General features: G+C 40.0%; 1 protein-coding gene across 3 annotated transcripts in view; it reads right to left on the minus strand.

Annotated features, from left to right (window-relative positions):
* Nucleotides 1–11925: 11925 nt before the first annotated feature.
* Nucleotides 11926–24104, minus strand: part of BEND5 (BEN domain containing 5) — a 32313-nt gene continuing 20134 nt past the window's right edge. For all 3 annotated transcript variants that reach the window (XM_054211792.1, XM_054211791.1, XM_054211793.1), the window contains 3 exons: nucleotides 20718–20866; nucleotides 15986–16199; nucleotides 11926–12105 (listed from right to left, as the gene is read on the minus strand). In XM_054211792.1, coding sequence (XP_054067767.1) covers nucleotides 11945–12105; nucleotides 15986–16199; nucleotides 20718–20866 — 524 coding nt within the window. In that variant the 3' untranslated portion in view covers nucleotides 11926–11944. The remainder of the gene's footprint in view (nucleotides 12106–15985; nucleotides 16200–20717; nucleotides 20867–24104) is intronic.

Raw genomic sequence — 24104 nt, forward strand, 5'->3', positions numbered from 1 at the left:
GGATAAGAGCAGATGAATCGGTGAGAGTACCTCCCAAGCGAAACTTAAAAGACAGTTTCGTCTAGCAAAGGTAGAATGGGTACGATCTCTCATAAACTCTTCAAAGACAGAAAAAAAAGCAGCTAAATCTTGTCAGCAACGTTTGCTCAAGAACAAATAGACGTGCTGCTCATGACTTAATTCAAACTGGAAGCCAGGTGAAGGGCGGGAGGGAAATACTCAAATCCTGAAGAACAATGTTCTAGACTTATCTACCATTATGTGTAGAAAGAGCTAAATAGGAACTGACGTGGCTGCATAATGTTGGGCCTTTGACAGTACGGGTCCAGTAACTTCAATCCTGTGTGACAAAGCCCAACAGCAGGTCCATACACCTTCAGTACAACGGAACGGTGGAACAGATATTCTTGGAGAAGAGTGCCATGCTTCCCCCAACAAAGAAGTTGATCTTATATTTTATAAATGTTTCCTTTCTGTAACAGACTGTAGTGTTTACTATAATTCATCCCAAATATCATTACCTTATTCCTCCATTAACTTAAGCCTTCCAAATTAAACTGAATTATCCGACACATTGATGCACTTGTCTTTGATTTGACCTGCAGCAATGCAATGCAAGCTACAGCTGGAATCGTTATGTCACTGTTTATTCCCTCTTTCAAGGGAAAAAATACATATATATTATGATGTATGAATTTCTGATTTGATAAAGTTCTTGTGCTCTATTTAATACATCCTTCGCTGGTTTTCAGTGTTAATAACGCACCCAGGATCCATAATGCTCAAGAAAGCACTCACATTTTCTACCATCTTCTTTAACGCAGAAAATTCGTTTGCATCCTTCTACAGGCAAAATAACTCCAGATTAATTTAAGGACACAAGAAAGAGATTGGCACGTAGCTTACAGCACTGCGAGACAGCTAGGGATTAGCAACAACAGGACTTTCTGTCCTGAGCTCAGACTCCACTAACCAGTGCCGAGGGATTCATGGTTCTGCAAGGATGTAGGTCATGCCAGAGGGGACACACAAAGTCCTGCAGGAGCCTGGAGGCAATTAAAAGCGGTGATGCAGCTGAGCATCACCACAGGCAGTGAAAAGGGACTTCCCCTGAGACTGGAAATCGCAGAGAAGAACCATCTATTCATCCTCCATGTCTCTGACAAGAAGGGATGACTTGGTTGTAAAGCCTTTAAAATGCAATGAGTCACTTCTCAAAAGAGGTCACTGGTTGCTGAAATTTTGCTCAAGTATTTAATAAAGAGAAAACCCTCGAATAACAAATATGAATTCCTTTAATCATACTGTATCTGATTCTTCCAGTAATTACATTTGGGGTACCTGATAGTACAAGTAGGTAATTCTGATATGCAGAGTAGAGGCAATACTGGCCAATAAGACGTCCTGCTGCTAAAAAAGCCCCACTAAAGTTCATTTCGCAGACCAGAAAAGAGCTTAATTGTTAGCCAGCAGCAAAAGATTCCCAACTTTTGCAGAATTGCCTATATATTCTTTGTTCAAAGAGAAGAATGTGCCACGCAGGTTCACTGAGGAGTGGGCTAAGAGGAACTTCTCACTAAGTACAGAGTCAGGAGAACCCCACCCATAAGCGGTGGGTAAGCAGGGAGACCACGAGAGCAACTTCTGCACCGCCCATAATCCTGCGAAACGTCATCAAGGCCTTGCCCAGAATGTTTAATAATACGGCAGCACCGGGGAGGGATCGTAAGAGAATCAACTGGTTTCTGCCCTCAGTATTACAACACGCGCTTGAACTGCCCTGAGCTTACCCCCTCCCATCATTAAGTTTCTAGTTAGTCAAAACCCACAGAGCCCCTCCCAAATCATGTGGGAAAGGGCCCCCTTCGGTCACCCCCAGAGAGAGAGGAGGCACGGATTAGGCAGAATATTACAAGTATTTTTTTCTTGAGCTCATCAGATGAGGGCTGTCATGTTAACTGGGCCAGCTCACCGTTGCTGTCCTCTCCACCGTTTGTAAACGAAACCTGGGTGAAGCAGCACGTGAGCTTTGAATTGGCAGAGGTATGAATTTCAAATCAATAGGAAATACAAAAATATCAATCGGCGTTTAAGAGTGAAACATTAATTACTTTTCAAAAGGTGCGGTACACAAATTTCCTGATGCCGTTACAAATAGAAATAAGCCAATAACATGATTTGATAACATTTATAAATGACTAAGTTAATTAACAGGGAATCTTCAGAGGGATGATGAAGAAAATTTAGAAGAACCTTGTCTGACACTATTTGAAATTCTCAAAGGAAGGGACTTCTTAAAAAAAGATTAATTACAAGCTTTTTTGCTTTACCTTGATAAAATTTCTGTTTACATATTTAAGCTGGTTCTGACCTTCAAAATTCTAGCAAAGAACAATTTTCATTAAACCATCTCAGTGGAGGAAGCTGGCAGTTCCTCATCTTGTCTCTGAGGTTAACTGAGAATATTAATTATTTAGCAGAGATGGTCAAACAAAATATGTGTAAGTCCTATCCAAAGCAACCTTTAATTTATCAAAGTAGACAGAGCAAGGGTTGATGTATAGCAAGCTCTTCTCCTGTCAGGTCTGATTCCTTTCATAAAGGAAACTCCAGAATGAGAGAGACTCCAGAATGAAATTGTTCCACAAAAGATGCCGTCTCTCCCTAAGGACACCCTCCCTTCATTCGGAGCACATGTAACAGCATAACAGTAGCAGCTCTTCACCGTTCTTTGGCAATGCACAAGTATCATCAACCAAGAAAACTCCATAACTATAGAATCATAGAACTGTCTAGGTTGGAAGGGACAGTCCAACCACCAACCTAACTCTGACAATGACCATCACTAAACCATCTCTCTAAGCACTATGTCTACCTGTCTTTTAAATACCTCCAGGGATGGTGACTCAACCCCTTCCCTGGGCAGCCTGTGCCAATGCTTGACAACCCTTTCAGTGTAAAAATTTTTCCTAATATGCAGCCTAAACCTCCCCTGATGCAACTTGAGGCTATTTCCTCTCGTCCTATCGCCTGTTACTTGGGAGAAGAGACCGACCCCCACCTCTCTACGCCCTCCTCTCAGGCAGTTGTAGAGAGCGAGAAGGTCTCCCCTCAGCCTCCCTTTCTCCAGGCTGAACAACCCCAGCTCCCTCAGCTGCTCCTCACAAGACTTGTGCTCCAGACCCCTCACCAGCTCCGTTGCCCTTCTCTGGACCCGCTCCAGCACCTCAATGTCTTTCCTGTAGTGAGGGGCCCAAAACTGGACACAGCACTCGAGGTGGGACCTCACCAGTGCCGAGTAGAGGGGGACGGTCACTGCCCTAGCCCTACTCACCACACTGCTCCTGACACAGGCCAAGCTGCTGTTGGCCTTCTTGGCCACCTGGGCACACTGCTGGCTCATATTCAGCTGGCTGTCAACCAACACCCCCAGGTCCTTTTCTGCCAGGCAGCTCTCCGGCCACTCTGCCCCAAGTTTGTAACGCTGCTTGAAGATGGTCCAAAATTTAACAATAGTAAAATGACTGTGGCTTCCCTTTCTTCTAAGTTTTATTATTTCGGTGTCCTCTTTTTCTTTGAAACTCTGCTCACCTGTTGCTCTCTGCAGTTTGGCTCGGCACCGTCACCCACCTGCCTGGCTGAGCTATGAATACATGAATAAGCAGTTTGGCAAGCAGGAAGAACATGCTCTGTCTCGTCGTTGGCACACCTATAGTACCAAGTCAAAGAGGAAAGCATGTTAGAGATAAATACTCATTTTAAGAACAATATTTTCATGACAGAGCTATACTTAATAATACAGTAAGTATAGGGAATTACACTGGGACATCAATTGATCAAGAATTAAATAAATATAATTCTTTTTCTACAGAGGCAAATTAAGTTTGCCCCACAAAATTAAATTACAACTATAGTATATGTCGTCCTAACACAAAGTGACGTGTCCTAAAACATGAGATTGTGTCACATTTACTAATACGGTATTTAAGAGAATATCAAGAACTCCTCTATAGAAAGTACCTCCATAAAACTAAAATGAATTTTGGTAGACATAAAGGAAAGATATTACGAAAACGAGTTGTGACCTAGAAAACGTGTGGTAGAGGAAGACTGAAGACACCCAGTCTGTTGAGATATCCATGAGGTGGAGAAATACTGAAACAGGAAACTATTAAGAGAGACAAATCAAGAACCAGGAATTACAAGTTAAGCCAGGAAGATTCACAGAGAAATAAGGCACGAGTTGAGCAGCAAGGGCAGTTACCCACTGGAATAAACTATTAAAAGAAAAGACGGATTTAACATTTTGATGCTTTTCCAAGACTACTTGTTTTTCTAAGCAACATGCTGAAGTCCAGCCAAGGTTTCTCTTCAAAGGAGCAACTGAGCGAAGCTTTCTGACACGTTCTGCAGGGGACCACACCATCTCACCGAATGACCCACCAGCAGACACACCACAGCCAGTGGTCTTTCCACCCACCTTTAGGCATGTAACTCAACAGCTAAGAACATCCTTCTCGAGAACTGTACTTACATCACAGAATTTTGAAATAGCTCTTTCTTTCCGAGATCAACAGGTGGCTGGTTTTCATACAGTAAATGGAAAAATGGGAGTCCCAGAAGGCAATTTAAAGTCATAAATCAGTATAATCTGTCAAAATGTCAAATGCTTTCCATTGCTCATTCGATGGAAATGACAATCCAAACTTCGGTACCGCAATTAGGTGGGAAACTTGCAGGCCACTGGGCCTCTGAAAAAGCAGGGGAACTCTCTGTTTTGAGAAATGAACATTTTTAAGAGACACAGCTGAAAGATCTGCTCATTCCATCTTACCTCTTTGAGACCTTCATACAAGAGTAAATTTTTCTTTGCTACAATCTCTGCTTCCACATTGCAGGGAAAAAAAAAAAAAAAAAAGAGAGAGAGAAAATGCTGCTCTGTGAAGTCCCTGAACTGCAAAGTCTGCCTTACGGTGACAGCAGCTCTACCACATCTCCTAAGGAAATGTTCTAGCTTTGTGTCACTTATCTCCAAGAATAACAAGCAGGTATTTCACTTCAGAACCCTGCTGACAACTTGCAAGGCAGGAATTGTGAAACGCTTCCATCTCCTTACCTTTAAGGCAAGCACAGAAGACTGCCTCCCCCTTGCAGAAGGAACAAAAACGAAGACCGGGAAAACAGCCAGGGCTGGCTAACATCAGGAAAATTATCCATTTGTGGATTTACATGGCATAGGCAGATTTATATGGAATAACAGTACATTACATCTGTAAACATACAGCTGTGTAACTGCACTAGATAGAAGTCCCTGGGCTGCAGAAGGAAACGCTGATTATTCTACTTGTTAAAGGTTAAATTCTTGGCACGTAAGAGTGATTGGACTTCTTTAATTAATAAAACTTTTCACTGATTGAAATATTAAATGCTAAGTCAAACTGCTTGAGATTTTGTTATTTAGCTACTGACTTCACCTAATTTGCACGTATTAATTCCCAGTGGGAAGGTGGAAAGGCCTGCGTGACCCCTCCACCGCCTGTTCCCAGGGTCCCTATACCATCAGACATAGGCTCCTCCAACGCATTTGGCTGCTGCTGGGTGGATCTGTTACTTTTTTAAGTTTAGGAAAGCCACAAAGTGGAAATTGCACATATTTACCAACGTGGTAATAAAAACCCCTTTGTTGGCTGACTTGCCTTTAGGCTATCCTTAAAGAAAAGACACCCCCTAGGTTGCCCTACTTGATCCTAACAAGGAGAGCGGTTCCTTGCATTGTGCTCCAAAGGAGAAGTGATGCTACACTACCACCTTCACCCCTGCTTAGCCCCAGATTTAACATCCTCAGTTGTTTATTCCTATAAGGAAATACAGTGAAAAGCAGAACTTGCACAGTGCGCCTTGGTCCTGGAAGGACGGAAGCGCCCCTGCAACCACAAAGAAACCAGCAAGTGTCAAAGCATTTTAACACACGAGGCAAGAAAACAAATGTAAAATCCTACTTTCGGGAGTTCTAGCTTTTCGTAATCTAAGACTCTTCAAGAAATGGAAACACATAACATTAACTTGGGAGACGGGTGCTTTGCCTCATCCACCTCCAATCCTGCTTATTTTGAGAATCATTCTTTAAAGGCACCTTGGTAAATCCTGCTGAGAACTCCATATGGAAAGGGAAGACCATGGTGCATCTGCCTCACAGATGCAAAATGTCCAAATGGACCATTTTCAAGTGTAAGTGGGCTGATACCCCAACTTAAACATGGAGAAAGATGTCTCCCGTTATGCTTCTATTCTGTTAATACAAGACAAATGGAAAGAGCATGAAAATACGTTGTTTTTTAAAAAAACTAAACTGCAATTCAGTAAAATTTACATAAATAAACGTTCGGGAAGACTTTAAAGATATGTTTGAGTATGAAAGAAAGAATATGGAACTCTCCTGTGTAAGCTTTTTCATTCATCCGAGCCTCATGCGGAAGGGGCTGGCACCCGTCTGATACGGCACCGCCAAGACACGTGCCCCGTACTGCTGGCCCCGTACGTCCTTCGCAGTCAGGAGGGGGAACACCAAAGGGTGTTCACAGCCAATTCTTCTGGTAATCAGCCAGTCCCACGAAACCTACATCTTTCTCCACTCCAAAAGCAAGAAAGCTCCTTCTAACTATAAAGGATACACAAGCAAGAAGGGGCATAATTTCTTATCTTCTATTTCACAGGAATTCTAGCAACTGTTAGAGCACAATGAAAGCTGTCACCCCCAGCCTCCCCCTCCCTCGGGTGTTCAGTGAATTTCCTGTGACTCCCAATCAATAAAGACTGAAATTTAATACGAAAGTAGGTAGGACCAATGCGTTAAACATATATACTAATAAAGAGTTTAGTTCCGTTAAGGTTTTCCTACCAATAAACAAGGAACATAAAGTTGCTATTCTGCTAAATGTGGAGGAAATAATTTCCTTTGTAGGAAGATGTTTTCTAGCCAGAAGGCAGCACAGAAAGAAACCCTTTAGGCTCAGGTTCTTCCTCTCCTCCCAGAGCCACTTTCACCTCTGTTCTGACCCAGACATAATGCAACTTGTCTGACGTCATAGGTGAGGTATTTTCCTCTTTATGGTAAACAAATGATGTCACAGCCACAGGACTGCGATCCCACTGCGGGACTCAACAAGTGGGTACCTGACGCACGGAATGAAAGTTAGTGTTCACACATAAACAGCAGAAATAATTGCAAAAGCAAAGCAAATAAACAGCCAAGTAAATTAATTCCTTTTTCAATCACTGTCCCTGTTTTCCAAGTCCCAGTGATGCTCCTTTCCTATTTAGGAAGCCTGAGGGGATGAAAAAGTGTCCGAGCTGGTGAAATTAAAAATTAGCTACTGAGCATGAAACATGCAATGATTGCACTTCATAACATTTTTATTGCCTCTGTGTTGTATGAATCACTTCACAGTTCTACACTGTTACGATGAAAAAAATGACACCAATAAAGTCTCAGCAATTGATGTTATGACTTCATTAATCTGAGACTAAAGGCCCGCACAGAATGACAAATATTTTCCAGAATACTGAGAAAACTACCGCCTCATCCTGGAGACGCACAAGTTCCATCTTTGTATCTTTCTGGAGAGTGGCCGTTCTCCAGGATGGAGAGATGGAGACGGAATATTGAAATAACCCCCAGTGCAGCTCCCTGTGATGCCACCTTGCTTTCCCTTTCAGAAACCGGCAAAATTTGGGTTTCTCAAGAGCTACGAATGCAGCTGACACACAGTGAGACTACAGCTAACACTGGATGTTCCCAACTCCGAACACTCTCACTCCTTTGAGGTTTTGCATCAAGACAGTATTATTTTACCAATAACCTGCCCGTAGCTTTATTTTTAAAAATTTTACTTCATTCTGGAAGTATGAATTATCTTTAGAATTTCACTACATCCAAAAAAGTTCCATTTATTGCTACTTAAAACTTCCCAGAGGGCAATAATCTACGCTGAAGACAACAAAGCCGCATCGCAGCAATCTATCAGATCCTCAAAAGCCCGGCGCAAAGAAGGGAACCCCCGCGGGGGGATCGCACCTTCTTTTGCCGGTCACGCTCAACAGCTAACCAAATGCAACCCTAAATTCCTTCTACTCGTAGTTCAACTTTGACGGGCCTAAATAAGTATTTTAGTCTGGCTGTATTAAAAAAAAAAAATAATAAAAATCTCCCATCTCTACGAAGCATCGCTAAATCCAAACCTGTTCTGTAACAGCAGAACCTAACACTTTCTGTTCTTCTCTCTAACAAATACTAGCTTTCTTTTTTTTAGTCAAGTGGCTAGACATCTTGACTGAGGTATTAAAATCTCTGGTAGGATTCTTTCCTTTAATATAATAGCTCATTTCCCTTATAAAATCATTAATAGAAAATAAAGCCCTTTTTGTTCCCTCTAATCTTGCTTCCTTGCAAGTGTGCCAGATGCATTTTAATATGGATCAGGTCGTGAATATCACAAATTACGGTAGCAACGTGTGGCAACAAAGCATCAGATTATTCATGTAACAGTAATACCTTCTTCCTTCTTTGTTAAAAAAAAAAAGTAGTAAACAGTATGCATTGATCTGTCACGACAAAAATTGGGTTCCTCTTAAATTTGTTTTTCTGATCCTTACAAACCCAGGTTTACAGTCTGGAGCAACGGCACAGCACAAACCTTAGGAAGACGAACGAGGGGCATGACAGGGCGTAGTAAAACCCACTTCATTTTACGTCAGAATTCTCTCCCGTTTCACGTGATGTACAGGTACGGAGCTAAGCTAGAGTAGGAAAAAGTTCGTAGGCGCTATTTTTGCATAAAGTTTCCTGTGGTAGATTCACGGCAGACGCACCATGAACAAGGCAAAACCACGTACGGGTAGGCACAATTACGGAAGAATTAATGTACCAACAAGAACAGCACTGGCCATAAATGCAGTATAACATAGTGAAATGAAATTCACAGGTAATTATACACCAGTATTTCAAGGCAGAAAAGCGCACCCCATTAAACTTGGTGTTTTTCCTTGGGTAACGCTGGAAGACAGGACAACTGCAGCCTCTTGCCCTACTCGAGACAGACACACTGGGAAAGAGTTTGTACGTACAGCCTTCAGAGGGGCTCATGGGGAGGGAAAAGACAAGAGTAATGACCAAATACAAGTGTAGAGATATTATTCACACACACCCGACATCCACTGCAGAGGCCTCCGCACGCTGCCTTACAAATGCAGTGTGCAGAACTGCCTTATTATTAGCAAAAAGTTATTTCCAGAAATCCAAAGATTCAGTCCAAGTTATTATACAATAAAGAGGTCTACTACCTTGTACGCGTCCTATTCCTTTACCGTACTCAAGAAACCTTCAGGTGACGCTCACATTAAATGCCGGTTGCCCAGTCCAAAGGACCCAGTATTACCACCCTGCAGAACGCTACGCTTCAAAGGGAAGCGGAGCCTTTTGTGCCAGCCAAATCCTCCTGTTGAACTCCGCTAAAAACCGGGCCTGGGCTGAGGGAAATGCCAGGAAGAAATGAATGAAGACTTCCAAGAAACCTTCCCCAAAGAGAACATTTAAATTCTTCAGCAATAGGCAGCACTACCACTGGATGGGACAAGTCTGTCAAAGAGAAGTCTTAGAAAGAAGATGCTGGTTTTGTGGAAAGACTTAGAATCTCTGATTTTTTGGGGCCAGGCTGGAGCCCCAACTCTAATTAAATTCTCATGTGCTTTTCCCAGGTTTCATAAAATGCTGTCTCAAATAGGCTTATCTTCCAAGAAGTGTTGCAAGATCTTCTCATTAAAGAATCTGTTACCATGAAAACACATTAGTACTAAAGCCATAAAGACTGAGGAAATTATGGACATTCTCCCCCAAACCAGCGGATTGCCCTAGTATCACTTTAAAAAGAAAAGTGTACGTTCACAAGTCTGCTTGAAAAGTGGGAACTTGCTTTTTAAGTGTTTCTTCAACGTTATCTCTATTTTGTTCTTTAATTAATAAAAGGATACATGCACTGACATTATAAACACTAATTTGCTATTTAGCATCCCAAATTAGGAAGCATAAACATTTATGCACTTCATTAAACACTACCTAAGAACACTTTGAGATTAACAGGAGACAAGCTAGGCTGTTAAATGCAATTTCAGAATACACAGAAGCCACCATAAAAAAAAACCAAAACACCAACATTTCCATTTCCACCCCTCGCCATAAATGCTCCATGGCTCCATCCTATTGGCACCAGCCCTTATGAGACGAACCTTTGGAAATCAGCGAGATCTGACACATCTGCGGAATCACAGGCGCCAGTTTAAGGGAAGGACCGGGAAAACGCAGAGACGAGAGCAGCGCGAGTGGGACGTACCTGTTCGGCAGCAGGGAATGCTTGGGTGGGCACAAGCCAATCGTGACACTGCACTTTAGAAAGCATAAACCGAATACTTGTATCGGGAATTAAGACATCATTTAAGCACACGCGGTGTACAGGAAAAGGCAACGTGATGTTTTTCTCCATCCCTTCTAAAAGAGGCGCTGCAAATTCTAGTCCACCTCCTCTCCCTTCCCCTCTTCCCTCCATCCACCCCAGCCCTTTAAAGAATCCTTGCTTTGCGCCTTTCAAATTATCTCCGCGCGCAGGACGCTGAGAGAGGTCTGACGTTGGGGTACGACAGTGCTACAGGAAGACGATAAGAAATGGCAAGTCTTTCAAAACTACAGGAAGTAGAACTCCAGGGGCAGAAAAGGAACAAATGCTGATGCTCAGGAACAGAGAGTCTGAAAGGCTGATAATCACATCTGCGTGCGTAAAATAAACAGAAGGTTAACTAAAATCACTAATATACCAAATCCTCAAAACTGATCAGCCCAGGCCAAACCTTATTCTCAAAATACTTCATGAAACAAGACTTAAGGCTATTTTCTTTCACTTGCAGACAATCAGGTATAATTCAGACCCATAACACATTACTCCTTGTAACTTTGCATCGCAAATCTAACTTCAGTGTAGAAAATTATTTTTATTTTTGATTTAAATTTGTGTTAAAAACGTCCATCGTTAAATTATGGACTCAGATGAAATGGTACTAAACTTGCTATTATACATAATCTTGCCATAGCGTGGCAATTGTTAAATCGATTGAAAATACAAATACACTAAAAATATAGTGCTTCGAGAACAGTAATACGGACATACTGACGAGCTCTGTACCGCAACCAGAAATCTGAAAAGTGCCTTGGTGCCTGAAAAAGAACTGCTTTTCGACATATATATTTTTTTAAATAAATTACCATGACTTTACAAGTTACAGCTCTGGGTTCTTTGTTGTTTGTTTGTTTGTTTTTTTAAACTATGACAGCAATGGTGATCCAACTACAAGACAATAAGTGAAAAAGAAGCATTCTTTGTGTGTTTTTGACCAAATATATTGTTAGAGATCAAAACAAAGGTTTATAAAAACAAACGATTAAAATTTCAGTTCAAAAAAAAAGAAAAAAACACTTTGTAAAATACAATAAAACCCTTTTCAATAGCAAAGTGGCAAAGTGGATTTTGTACAGTTCTTCCTTCTAAGCAGATGTTTAACACAGCCTAGATCCACTCACTCCAGTAAAACAAAACGTAGGCAAAATGGGTTGGTGTTCGCAGACTTACAACCTATATACAGAACTGCAGGTAACATACCGCAACTCATTGCAAAAACCTTTGAAAAGTCACTCTTTCATTGTGAGTGGATTTACAATATATCTTACATTATTCAAAAGGAGGTTACACCATAGAAAGGCTTTTGACAGAACCGCTCAAAAAATGAATCAGTTATAGGAGAGTAACGCTTCAAATCAGCTTCTCCCATCAGCAATAACGCCACACAAATAAAAAAAACAACACTTAAGTAAAACACTAAGACTTTATTAAAAATCCAAAATTTATTGCAAATTGTACTTTGCACTTTCCCTCCTTTCTTCATTTTTACATGATTTATTGATATCCATGATTTTTTCACAGATGTACTTGTTGACTTTGGAGAGTCTCTGTGCAATTTCAGTTTCATCCACAGTTTCTTGTGCTATTCTATCATACAAACATTCTGGGGAGAAAAAAAAAAAAAAGGAAAGAGCCATTAGGATATTTTTAGAAAAGAAAATAGCTCTGTGTTGAGCTAACTACTCAAGAGACAGCACTGAGTAAGCACTGTGTATATTTGTTGCAAGACAATAGAAGCTTTCGTTGATTCACTGGCTATCTCACTGAAGACAAGATTTTTCACCAGGCTTGAATCTTTGGCATGACCAACTTCCAGTTATGCTGTGACTACATTAATAGGCTTTCTAGACAGAAATAAGGCTAAATACAACCTTTTAGTGTCAGTCTTGCCTGCCTAACTCTTGTCTTTGTCCATATCTCCACAGCAGATTTAGAATCTTTTCCCAGGTGAACGGTCTCACTGGAACTGCTGTTACCTCCAGTTCCCTGTGCGTCACTCCTACCATCACACCCTCAAGACGGTAAGTGAATGATAACGGTTAGGAAGAGAAGCAGTAACCAGTAGGAGAAGACATTAGCTGATTTGTTTTATTTTTAAAATCTGTTCAACATACATTAATGTCTGCATCTTTATCAGACTGCCTGTCCCTGGGCATATTTTGCTTTTACTAGTAGATTACTCAGGGCGAGAGCCATCTTCTTGCATGTTTGCACAATTTGCTTTGTGAACTTCACTGGAATACAAAAAGCAAGCAATAGTAATAACCGCAAAAGCAATAAGGACAATGAAAGTTGAGACAATTCTGCTCCACAGAGCCGGTAGTTTGGTGCCAGAATCCTGCAGAGGTTACTGAAATCAGAGGTGATGCAACACACCCAAGTCCTTAGTGACAGGCAGGTTTGGGGGTTTTTTGTTTTCATAACCAGAAGGATGTATTTTGTTGTGTAGGCTTCCCAGATTGATTAAACAAACTCTGTTCTGCTTTGCCTAGTAATCTATTCCAGTAGATGTTTATTGCTTCATATAGAGAAAGCCATAGAGATTATCGCTTAATTAACATGGTTTATAACATTTCTAATGCATCATATTAAAAAGTTATGAAATTTAAGTACTATGCATGCTTTTTAGTTCATTTTGAAACCTCTCAGAAGTTTTATAGAAGGTTATTTTGCATTAACAAGGTTTATAACAGTGCTCATGCATCATACTTCTTATAATTTTTTTATTACGTACTACGTAGGGATTTTTAAGAAGCTAGAGATACCAGACACATTAAGAGCTAATGCTGTCGTTCAAAAATCTATTTTAAATAAGTTAGTCTGTGTCCACAGAATGATGAGAACATCTAAAACAATGTGAATTTTATGTTGTAAGATGTATTGAAGGTAAAATAAATAAAATTAATCAGCAGGCAGCCTGACAGCTGAAATGCGGATCCTCAGTAAACTACAATTTGAAATACGATACCTAAGAGGAGGCATGTCACGGAGAACCTGAAGAAACCCAGTGTGTTTGTAGGACATAAACTCATCCCACGATAATCTCAGGAATACTCCCAGGTTGCGGCAGATACACCTAGTAAGGTGAACTTCCAGTAAAATACAGGCTATGTTATTAGTTTAGCCACAACGCCAAGCAAAGAATCACTTGACAGAACTCCTTCATCAGTCAGTGTGACCCAGACAGATCCACGATCATCACAGTTTTTCCTCTTCCGTTTCTGTGAGGGGCTGCAGAAATAGCAGTTTAGTAGTCACATAAGGATGCTGGCTTGGGGGCTCCAAAGAGTGATTTAGGGGTTCTGCTTCTTTGTTGTCTTTTGGCTTTAGAGGAGCACACAGATCCCACTTTGTACTTCTGACTGGACCAAAAATTCAAGTAGACCTCAAAGACTAACAAGGAGCTTTACTTCTGTCTGTAATGCCTGATCCAAGTCATAGGTCACGTAAACTCTAACTTCCTCGCATATCACCATCTGTCCACTTGTTACTAATTTGGGTTTTTTTTCTTCTCCATAACGCAGTAACTCCGTATTTGATCACTTCCAGCTTTCCAGGAAACACTGCTGGAATGATGGGGGCAAGACCTGCTAACATTGACGCAAATGCAAAAGACACAACAACGTGGAAAATCATGATTACGTGCTACCCAGTTACCACCGACACAAGAATTCTGTCTGCTGCCACCTAAAACATTGGCCATGAAGTTTAAATGGTTCAAGAGGAGACTGTACAGCCTTGAGAGTAACAAAAAGGCAGTCAAAGACAAGGTGAAATAAACACTGGAAAGAGGAACATGGAAAACCAGGGCGTGGAACAGTAGAATTCAAGTGAGGGTTGAGGCTGGAAGCAAAAGTATGACAGAAAACACAGAAAAACGAGGAAACGGGAGAGCTGAACTGCTGGAAAGTGTAAAGGTACGGAAAAGAAAGGGAAGGGCCTCATCTGCCTCTCACCATGTACCTGTTGGAGCGTACTCCCAAACTCAATGAAGGCAAAACAAGGGGACGTAGAAGAAAGCTATCATTTAAATGGCTCAAGCAACACAGACTGGCCCTGACTGAAGCAGAAGAGGAAATTCTCATATAGGCAACCTTGCCAGCAGTGCTGAGGAGCAACAGCCTCCAGCAGGGAAACTAGAAAGGTCTTTGCAATGGGCCAGTGAAAAATAACCCTTTACTGCATTTGTTAAGCATGTGTCTGGGCAACCAATTGTACTTCCCATTAGGAGCCGACAAGGGTAGCCACAGCCACAGAGTGGATTCCTTACGTGGCCAGTAGATCACTACTTTACTACATGTCTTAGGATTGCACCAAAAGGTCCCAGCCAGAACTAGAAAATCAGGATGGAACAGCTTGCACTTCCACATATATTCTTAAAACAGATTAGTAAAAAAAAAACCCATGTCTTTTACTCATTTCTTACAAACTGAGAAAGATGACAGTATGAAGATCAGTTTCCAACTTTTCCCCACACAACACAAACACACGCACACACTCAAACAGGAATCACATTTCATGCTTCCAACACATGGTACTTGCAAGGCAGGTTACAACAGCTCTTAAACAGTTCATAGTTAAGAGCACATAGCAACTAAGAACACGAAATACAGAATAATGAAGCTAAATCAATTAGGGAGATTTCTTTCAGCCCTACTGCAATTTCGTATGGACACAAAACCTAAAAAATCCAATTTCAGTATGTATTCCATGAGGAACCAACTCAGTTCTGACTTAAAAAGAAGCCTGAAATACCAAGAGAGACAGAAATGAATGCAAAACACAAGCATGATGATACAAAGGGACTGAAATTCACTATTCATTTTAAATAAAGGAGAAGGCCTTCTCTCTCTCAAAGCACTACATACATGGACTCAGGCTTGCAGTTACTGAAAGTGTCATTGCAATTTTTCCTGCCAGATAGGTCAGCGATTTACACTTCCTGTTCAAATTCCAATTCAAGTGCAACAATTAATTTTTACTATTTCCATTTTCTCTACTTAGAAGGGTAACACTATTCTTTCTCGCCTTTGAAGGTCTGCGTATTTTTATAGTCACAGCTGTAATGGTTTCTGTGCCTCATGCCAGAGCTGGTTACATTCTGGACAGAAGAATGTGGTAAAGCTACTCTCAGGCTTGTTAAAAGGAATATATGCATTTTAAAAAGTCACTATGTTACAAATGAATTCCAGAACAACGTGTTGTTCTCCAGGCTGAGAGTCCTGTCCTGCAAGTGGTTCAAAGTGGTGATCTTCTTGAACCTCACTGAAGTACAACTCTTCAGCTGTGAAGGCCTGCACTGCGCACAGCTATTGCAATGTGGTTTACTTTTCCTCAGTACGTATGCGCTTCACAATGCAATAGCGATTTGAATTACAGTTTTTAATCAGTTAATTTTATATGAGCTGAAAAGAAGCATCTTTCAACTCAATGATTAATAGTTAAACTCCAAAGCAGGAAGCAAAAGTTTTCAAATAACCTACCTCTGACAATGCTTAATTTGTGAGGTGAGAGAGGTGGCTTGGGAACGGCATCTTTCTTTTTTTTGGTTGCAACTCCTGTGACACTTCTGTTCTTGAGAACATCTGTTCCCCAAATCATAACCGCTAGATTTTTTGTATACTTTGAATCTCCTTGTGTTACTTGCAGCTGGTGCCATTTCTCCTCATCTACCCAAATTCCACTGCCAAGATGGACCTAGAAGGTAGTAATAATAACAACTTATCTATGGTATGTAGCACACAACAGTATCCAAGTGCTGTAGGAACATTAATATTAGGTACTATAATAACAGTAATTAGGGCTGAACAAATCCATTTTGCCTAATTCTGAAACTTCTCCAACTTTGTGGGTCAGGGAGTTCAAGTCAACCTCTTACATAATATAGTTCCTTTTTGGTCTCAGTTCTTCTTATTCTCTACTTTTTCACCCCCACATAGCCTATCACCTGAAAGACTATATTCAGGAACAGAGACAGAAGAAGGCAACAGTAAACACATCCAGTATTATAGAGGTATGCACAGCATATAAACCAAGCAGTTGCACCAGCCTAACTCAGGAGTAAGATGAAACATTGTCTTCAGTGTGAAAGCTTCCCTTTGGATAAAACAGACTTTACTGAAAGCATATTTCGGAAGCAGTAGAGAGGGAAATACTTCCTAAGTTATATCCTGTACCTGTCGGTAAAATTCAGCCTGATTGTTTGAAGTAACTAGAAGGGGAGAAGGGAATGAGAGCTACAATTTCAACACAAGGCAAGAGAGTTAGGAAGTTTCATAAACTTCCAGTTCTATCATTAAGTTTGCCTATCATGTACAATCAGTCTATCCAGGCGAATACTGTTTCGTGGTAAGGCAATGACCCATTACTGCAACATCATAAACTTTCCATTATGCAGACAATGGGGAGCAGAGATATTTCATTGAAGTAGTAAAGCAGGATAATGTGGGTACTGGGAAATGCAGTGTGAAGCCATTGTAGAGCCTCCAAAAGGAAGCTGCTTGAGTCTAGTAGTGCTTATTAGTCTTGCTCAGCATTGATTATACCGGCTTGATTCCCACAGAGCTACCCCATATCTCTATCCCAAGCTTCCCAGTGCTCCAGACGTAAGATGAATGCAGGATGAGAATCTGAGTACCACCCTTAGGCTGGCACTACATATGCTTGAGCTGATAGTCCTGATAACCAGGACGCCGTCAAGCAAGGAAAAGAACTCCACCAGTAACCAGCATGAGTGCAACCAGGACGCAAACGCTGGCCCTGTGTAGAACCCCGGAGAATACTTTGTACCTTGTATGTCTGTGCTCCTAACCCCCGGAGGACAGGTCAGACACCTGAACGGCCCCTGCACACGCAAAGCTTTGTTCACATGGTGATGAACTTCATTCGCTTGGACCCATACTTGTTCATCATCCATGGCCAGGTAATGCATGAGCTAGCTATTCTAATTACTGATAAGAGTTCACTGCACTGGAAAGGAAGAAGGTCATTCTGTAAAAGCGCAAAATACCAAAAATACCTATCAATTGGGTTGTTATATCCAAAATTTAGATTTCATAAAACCTGATCAAATGGAGGTTTTTTCTGTAACACTAATACTGTCATAAAAACTTACTGCCTCCTCACAATTAAAAAAAATAAATCCTGTGAACAAAATTCTATGTCAAAACTATATTAGGAGACTCTGACTTAACTGGTTTACTCTTAGTTTTTCATGGGTTTACTCCTTTCATGTGGCATTACATAAACTGTGCCTGCTACCCATACAGATCTGAGCAGTATCACATAAGTCCCATTAAATGCAACGAAAATTGGACAAAGCTACTGTAAAATTTTATATACCTGTAATTTTCCTGCCTGTATTCAACCAAAAACCATTTTTCCTTTAAATGGAAACCTGTCTTAATTATTAATGAGGGTTATAACCCGAAGAAATTTTTTATTACAACAGCATCCTTCAAAAGCAACTAGTTGTTTAAAAACTTAAATAGAAAAATATGAATGGTTTGGCTACCAGCTACCTTATAAAAAACAAATGAAATAACTTCCTCAAAGTATAAAACCATGAAGCTAGCTGCCTCTCCTGCAGAATTTTCTACATTAAAGGCATTCTAAGAAGCTTTTCAAAAGCCCGTGTGGTATTTTGGTTTTGTAATGGACACAAATGGAACTAGTAATAAGCACAACATGAACACCCCTTTTTTCCTTCCTTCTCTGTTGTTGAGCCTCTTCATAATGGCTTTAAAAAAAAAAAAATCACGCTCTTTTAGTGCTCTTTACATATTTTGTAAGACAACTTCAATCAGAAAGAGCAGTCTGGGCTCAGAAAACAGTCGTTACAGTTATAATTCAGTTATTTCTGTTTTGATCTTGGAAAGGTTATCTGCAAAAATGGGTGTAAGTTACTTAGAAAATAACTAAGATTAGGAATGTTGTGACATGCCAAATTTGGGATGTCTGTATTACATTAGTTGCAGAAACTTCTCTATTTGATCGAGAATCTGATTCCGCTTCGCCAAAATTAGGGTCTGTCCTTGCTAAAGATTGTTTAGTCTCTTAAGCTACTACATTATTCATTAGCTTGAAGTTATTTAAAAGAAAACAAATTACAGCAAATATTTTTAATATTTATGTTTCAGACAGATCATCCCTTCTTTGAACATGCTTCATATATTAAAATAAGTTATCACTGGTATGAAACACCTACGGTAACAGCAACTACGTGACAGACAGCCACAGACACAGAAATCTTATGGCTCCCTTTTTCTATTTCTAGCACTGTTACGGCAAGGATCTTAATCTGTCCAGGTCTCAGTTTACCTCTCTGTGAAACAGGCTCGGTACCGTTTCCTATTACTCCCAAAGCTACGAGAAGCTTACTCTACTCCAGATTCAGAAGCTATTTTCTTCTTGCTGGAAAAGCTGCCCCATGGGCCAGACCCTTGGCTTGATGAAATCAATGGGAACTTTACCCCCAATTTCAGCAAACGCAGGATCAACCTTCAAGCACAACGTAACAGAAAGAACAGCAAATTCAAAGCAACGCTCACCACCATAACTGTGCTAACATGTGCGATGTATCTAAAATGCATCTCAGAAGATGAACTCTTTTTTTTCTTTCTTTCTTTTTTTTTAGTTCTTCTTTTCTTTAAATGAATGCCATAGGCTCTTTTTCAGTAACTGCGTTCTCCCTCTGGAGGGGAGAGATTTATCTGCTTTGAAAGAATCCTACTAAGATCAAATCCGATGCCACAAAGGGCAAGATTTCTAAAAAAGTATTTCAACTACTCTAGTGGTGCATGTCGATAAAGAAGTAATGAAAAAAAGGCATAAATAAGGAAAACTGAAAAAACCACCCTCCAACACTCTAAATACATTATTAGTTCACGTTTCTGGCATCTGAGCTGACTGAAGCCCCAATAAATAGGTAAACCTAAAGAAAGACCAAAATTACAAAAAGGAAGTTAGAGAGATATTAATATCTGTACAGACAGCGAAGACTTCCACAACAGAAGTGCCAAGGAGCTGGCAGATGAAACAGAGGTGCAAGAAAAGCTGCATACAAATAAGGGGTGTGCCCTATCCCACAGACCTTAAGTGGGAAAAAAGAAGGTAAACTGAACTCTCACAGTAATATATGCAAAGTTTTCATTGCACAAATATACACAAAATTTACAAGCAAATGACATATGTTAAATACATTAGGCAAGAAAAGCTATCCGAACCAAATATCTGTCAAACTGCCAAGATTATACTATTTTTCACATACATGTTGTCCTCAACAATTATGTCGAATTCAGCTTCAAGAATCACAGACACTTGTGCAGTCAATCTTGTCACACAGATCTGAAAATGTAATAGTTCGTGCTATTCCAGTATGCCAAAGCTGAAACGGACATCTCCTCCTAAAAGGTTCTCAGCTTATGGTACTGAATGGATACATGTCCTAAGAAACAGGACCTACACAGGCAACTCTGAAGGACATATCGTTTTGTAAAAAAAAAAAAAAATAAAAAAAAAATACAATGTTCATTTACTGATAATGGCAACAGTTATAAAAGCAGGGCTCGGTAGATGAGCGGATAATGTGTTAAAACATGCTGAAGTCTGAAAAACTATCAGTCAGGCTCAGGCAAACTGTAGCTGATGGTATTTCACCAACTTTATAAAAGTATCTGGAAAGTAGCACTACATCAGCTCAATTCAGGGGCAACACTATTCCCAGATTCAAGGGAGGCCATTTTCATTCCAGGGTTCATGATTACCTACTTGACTCCAATTCAACCAAAACATGAAGGTTTCTCTGCAATAGGACTACAACACATTAAAACCATTAAAGACCTTTTAGGAAAAAGTATTTCTTTTAAATAGACTAATGTAACTTTATAATGGGGGTTACTGACTTGGGTCTATATTCAGTGGATTTATGTATGTCACCAATTGAAGACTATGCCAATGTGCATGTGCGTGCATATTTAATAATTATATTCCTTGTGTTGCACAGCATTCAACACTCATCACTGAGGATAATTTTCTATGCTGTTCGTATTTGTGTAATTTCATAGTTTTCCTCAACATAATAGCATGCCTTTATAAAAACTGAAAAAGTTTGTATAAGCTGCTACCATGCAAAACCCCCGAGATCATGAAAATTCCACAAGAAAATCACCTGATGGACATTTACAAATTATTCATGCTATATTTAATTTAAAATACCTTTCCATTCTCGAGAATATACTTGTCCATTACTGGAACGGGGGCAGGATAGTACGTTGATGTATTTGCTTCCTCACTGAAGGTCTTCTGTACCTCAGGTTCAGGCTCAATTGTTTCTGGTTTTACTTTTTCAAGCTCAATGGCAGGTCCTAGACAGTTAAGAAAAGAGAGCTGTCTGCTATCCCAGAGAACACAAAATCAATCCCTTCATCACCCATGGTTAGCATAAAACAACACATTAGTCATGTTCATTTTAAAGTTAGAAAGAGTCTAAACCAAAATCCTACTTCTGAACATCAATACATAAAAGCAGGATAAGTAACTCTGCTTTATAAACATTAAAATGTTTCATTTTAATTGAAATGTTTCATTTTATTCTTAAAGCATATGGACAATTACAGATATGGGTAAAATTGCTTCAATGCACACTACAGAAATTATGTTCAAAAAACACTGAAACTATAATCCAAAAGCAACAATAGTAATTCTTCAAATCCGAATTACTATATAGATGCAGAGAAACCTGTGTAATTTACTGTGATAATTACATAAGTTATCCATATAGAATTTTCTAGAAATTTGAAATCTCTTTAGATATAACAGTTATATTAAAGATAGCGAGGATCTACAGAAACGCTATAAAGGAAACAGGCTTAGGCTACTGATGCTAAAGTATCATGCATAGAAAGAGTATCCAAGGTTAAAAAAAACCCCACATAAATTAGAATTTTGATTGTCCAATCCATCCAACACGCTGATTTTTATTTTTAATGCAATCAACAAAAATTAAACACAGATTAAACAACAGAATACTACTAAGCATATGTTTGAGGCTTCAAAGGAGGATAATTATTTTGTCAGTCATCAACTTTTCTTTTCCAGATCAAATTTATAAAGCATTCCTAAAAAGACAAAAGAACAAAATAAAATAATTGGTGAACTGGATTTCATATTCCATTCATTGCAGCGGTTAGACCAGAAGTCTAGGAACAGGCTACGGCCCCCGGCCTATCCTTGTCTCTTGATGTCTGTCTCTGGGCTCACGAGAAGCTCCAGCAGTCACTGAAGTTCCACGCAGGGACGGTGGTTTGTTAGCACAGCAAGGTTGCCAGCTCAGACCCTGGACACCATGGTAATCAGCCACTTCCAAGAACTATAAGGATAAACTCACCCATTCGTAAGAACTATATTGTACCAGGTTGGAGCTGAGAGCGCTGCAGCACTCTGTATCCCAACCTTGACATCTTCAACAAATGACAATTCAATACTCAGGTCACCGTCATGGTTCAGCATCCCCCCTCAGTGTTTGTGCACATAGACCAAGCCCTGAATTGATCTAACTCTGCACGTCAAGCTGGCACCACAGCTCATGCCTTGAGTCACGTATCTTAAATAGTTCCTGTACCTGGAACAAGTAAAGTATTCATTCCTCCTCCTTTGTGATGCTTGATTTACCAATTATTATACAGTGATATCAGCATTTCCTCCATTGTCAGCACTTGACATTTATCCTATAGCTTATTCTACACCTACAGAGCTAGCTAAATGTTCTCAGCTGACTGCCACTTGACACTCGGCACCTAAAGGTTGTCTTGGCAACTCAGATAACCTTATACTGCAGTGCCACCAGCACAGTGTCTTAAGAGTCATAGGCATGGCACAGAGAAATCACAAAACACATACCCTTTGCATTATAATTTCATAATAATCTTAATAAGCACCTCTGCTGTCACAGATATACAATGGTACGACCAAGACAAACTAAACTTTCTAAACTTGAGACTGCTAAATTGACCCAGATTGCAGGAAAGACAGGGATTGACTAAACCACCCACAGCCAGCATACATCTCAGGGTGGGCACTCCTGAAAAGCAGCCGCAGCGATGTAATTGCCAGTGTGAACTTAAGAAGTGGTCTTCTAGCTGTTAATTTAAGAACACATTCTTCAACAAACCGCTATTTTGAGTTTTCTTATAATTTGAAAGTCACTTTGAGGAAGACACCGAAGAACAACCACCTTCTCCTAGAAGGTAATGCTTATCTATTTAGAGACGTTTTCTAGTTGCTATTTAGAAATCTTTTACTGTTTTGTTTAGAGTCATATAGTGACACAGCTGGGATTTGGTTTCCGGAGTTCTCAACAAAAACAGCTGATTAAAGTCCACAATAACCATGGCTCTAACAGGTCAGAAAACCCTCTATTGTAATTCACACTTTACTGCTTGCTTAGAAGCCACCCAATAGAAAGCCTTTAAAACATCATCTTTTATAGTCTACTCATTTGTCCTTCCCAAACAGAAATCTGCCTGTAAGTAGGCAGTCTTCACAGCTACTTTCACCAGCTACTAACGACAGCATTTTCAACCCGACATGTCGTGAATTAGACATATAACCCACGCTACTGTCTTACTGCTAATGGGAGTTGTGTGCCCAATCTACCACACACCACACTCCAAAAGTTTCCTCTCTCTGTAGCTCTCATGCTCTGCATCTTATTTTAGAGATGATGAATGGGACGTACAAAAATATATGCCACTATCTAAAGGCTTAATAGTGATAGCACTTGTGAAATAAAGATCATAAGAAAAATAAAGACAATTCTTCAGAACACAAAAAGGAAACAAATGTTTTATTGCAAACTCTTTCTCCTCCTGACTGTAGAGTTTCCATAATATCTGAGAGGCTAGCAACTTCAAATGCAGGATGAAGTGGTAGAAGGCTTCCCTTCATCGCCTCTTTTCCTCAAAGACACATCTTAGGCTACATGCTACTCAAAAATCAGTAAATAAGCCAAAATAAATTAACTGATAAAGTGGTCCATATACATTTGTAAGCAGTAAGCTGTTTTTCCACATGGCCTACCACAATTTGAATGGAAACAAAAGGAGTGTGACAAGGGGAAATATATATATATATTTTTATATATATACATATATATACACAGGGAGTACCATATGTATATATATGGTACTCCCTGTACTCGTACTTGATTGAAACCTTGGCCTTAGGTTTTTTTTTCATCAAAAAGTCAAACAAATGTAGAAAAGCTAAATAATAGCAATTCCTTACACATGCCAAGACACAAATACCATTTCATTCTCCCTATCCCGGTGTCAGTCCCAAGACACTGTAAACCAGATCACTGAAATTAAACTGGAATTAAAAATAACCACTTGAGGGGCTCTGTGTGTGTTGATGAATGAATGGGAATGAATGAATGAAGGTGAATATACTCCCTGACTTCAGAGCAACGCTAATTCTTAGCAATACAACATGAAAATACAGAATTTATCAGGGACTGAACAACACTCAAACATTATCCCTGATAAAAGTTCACTACTTTTGGCCATATACAACCATAGCAAACTACACCGATCTCACCCTGGG

Source organism: Rissa tridactyla, chromosome 8 (assembly GCF_028500815.1).
Source record: "Rissa tridactyla isolate bRisTri1 chromosome 8, bRisTri1.patW.cur.20221130, whole genome shotgun sequence".
Classification (NCBI taxonomy): Eukaryota; Metazoa; Chordata; class Aves; order Charadriiformes; family Laridae; genus Rissa; species Rissa tridactyla.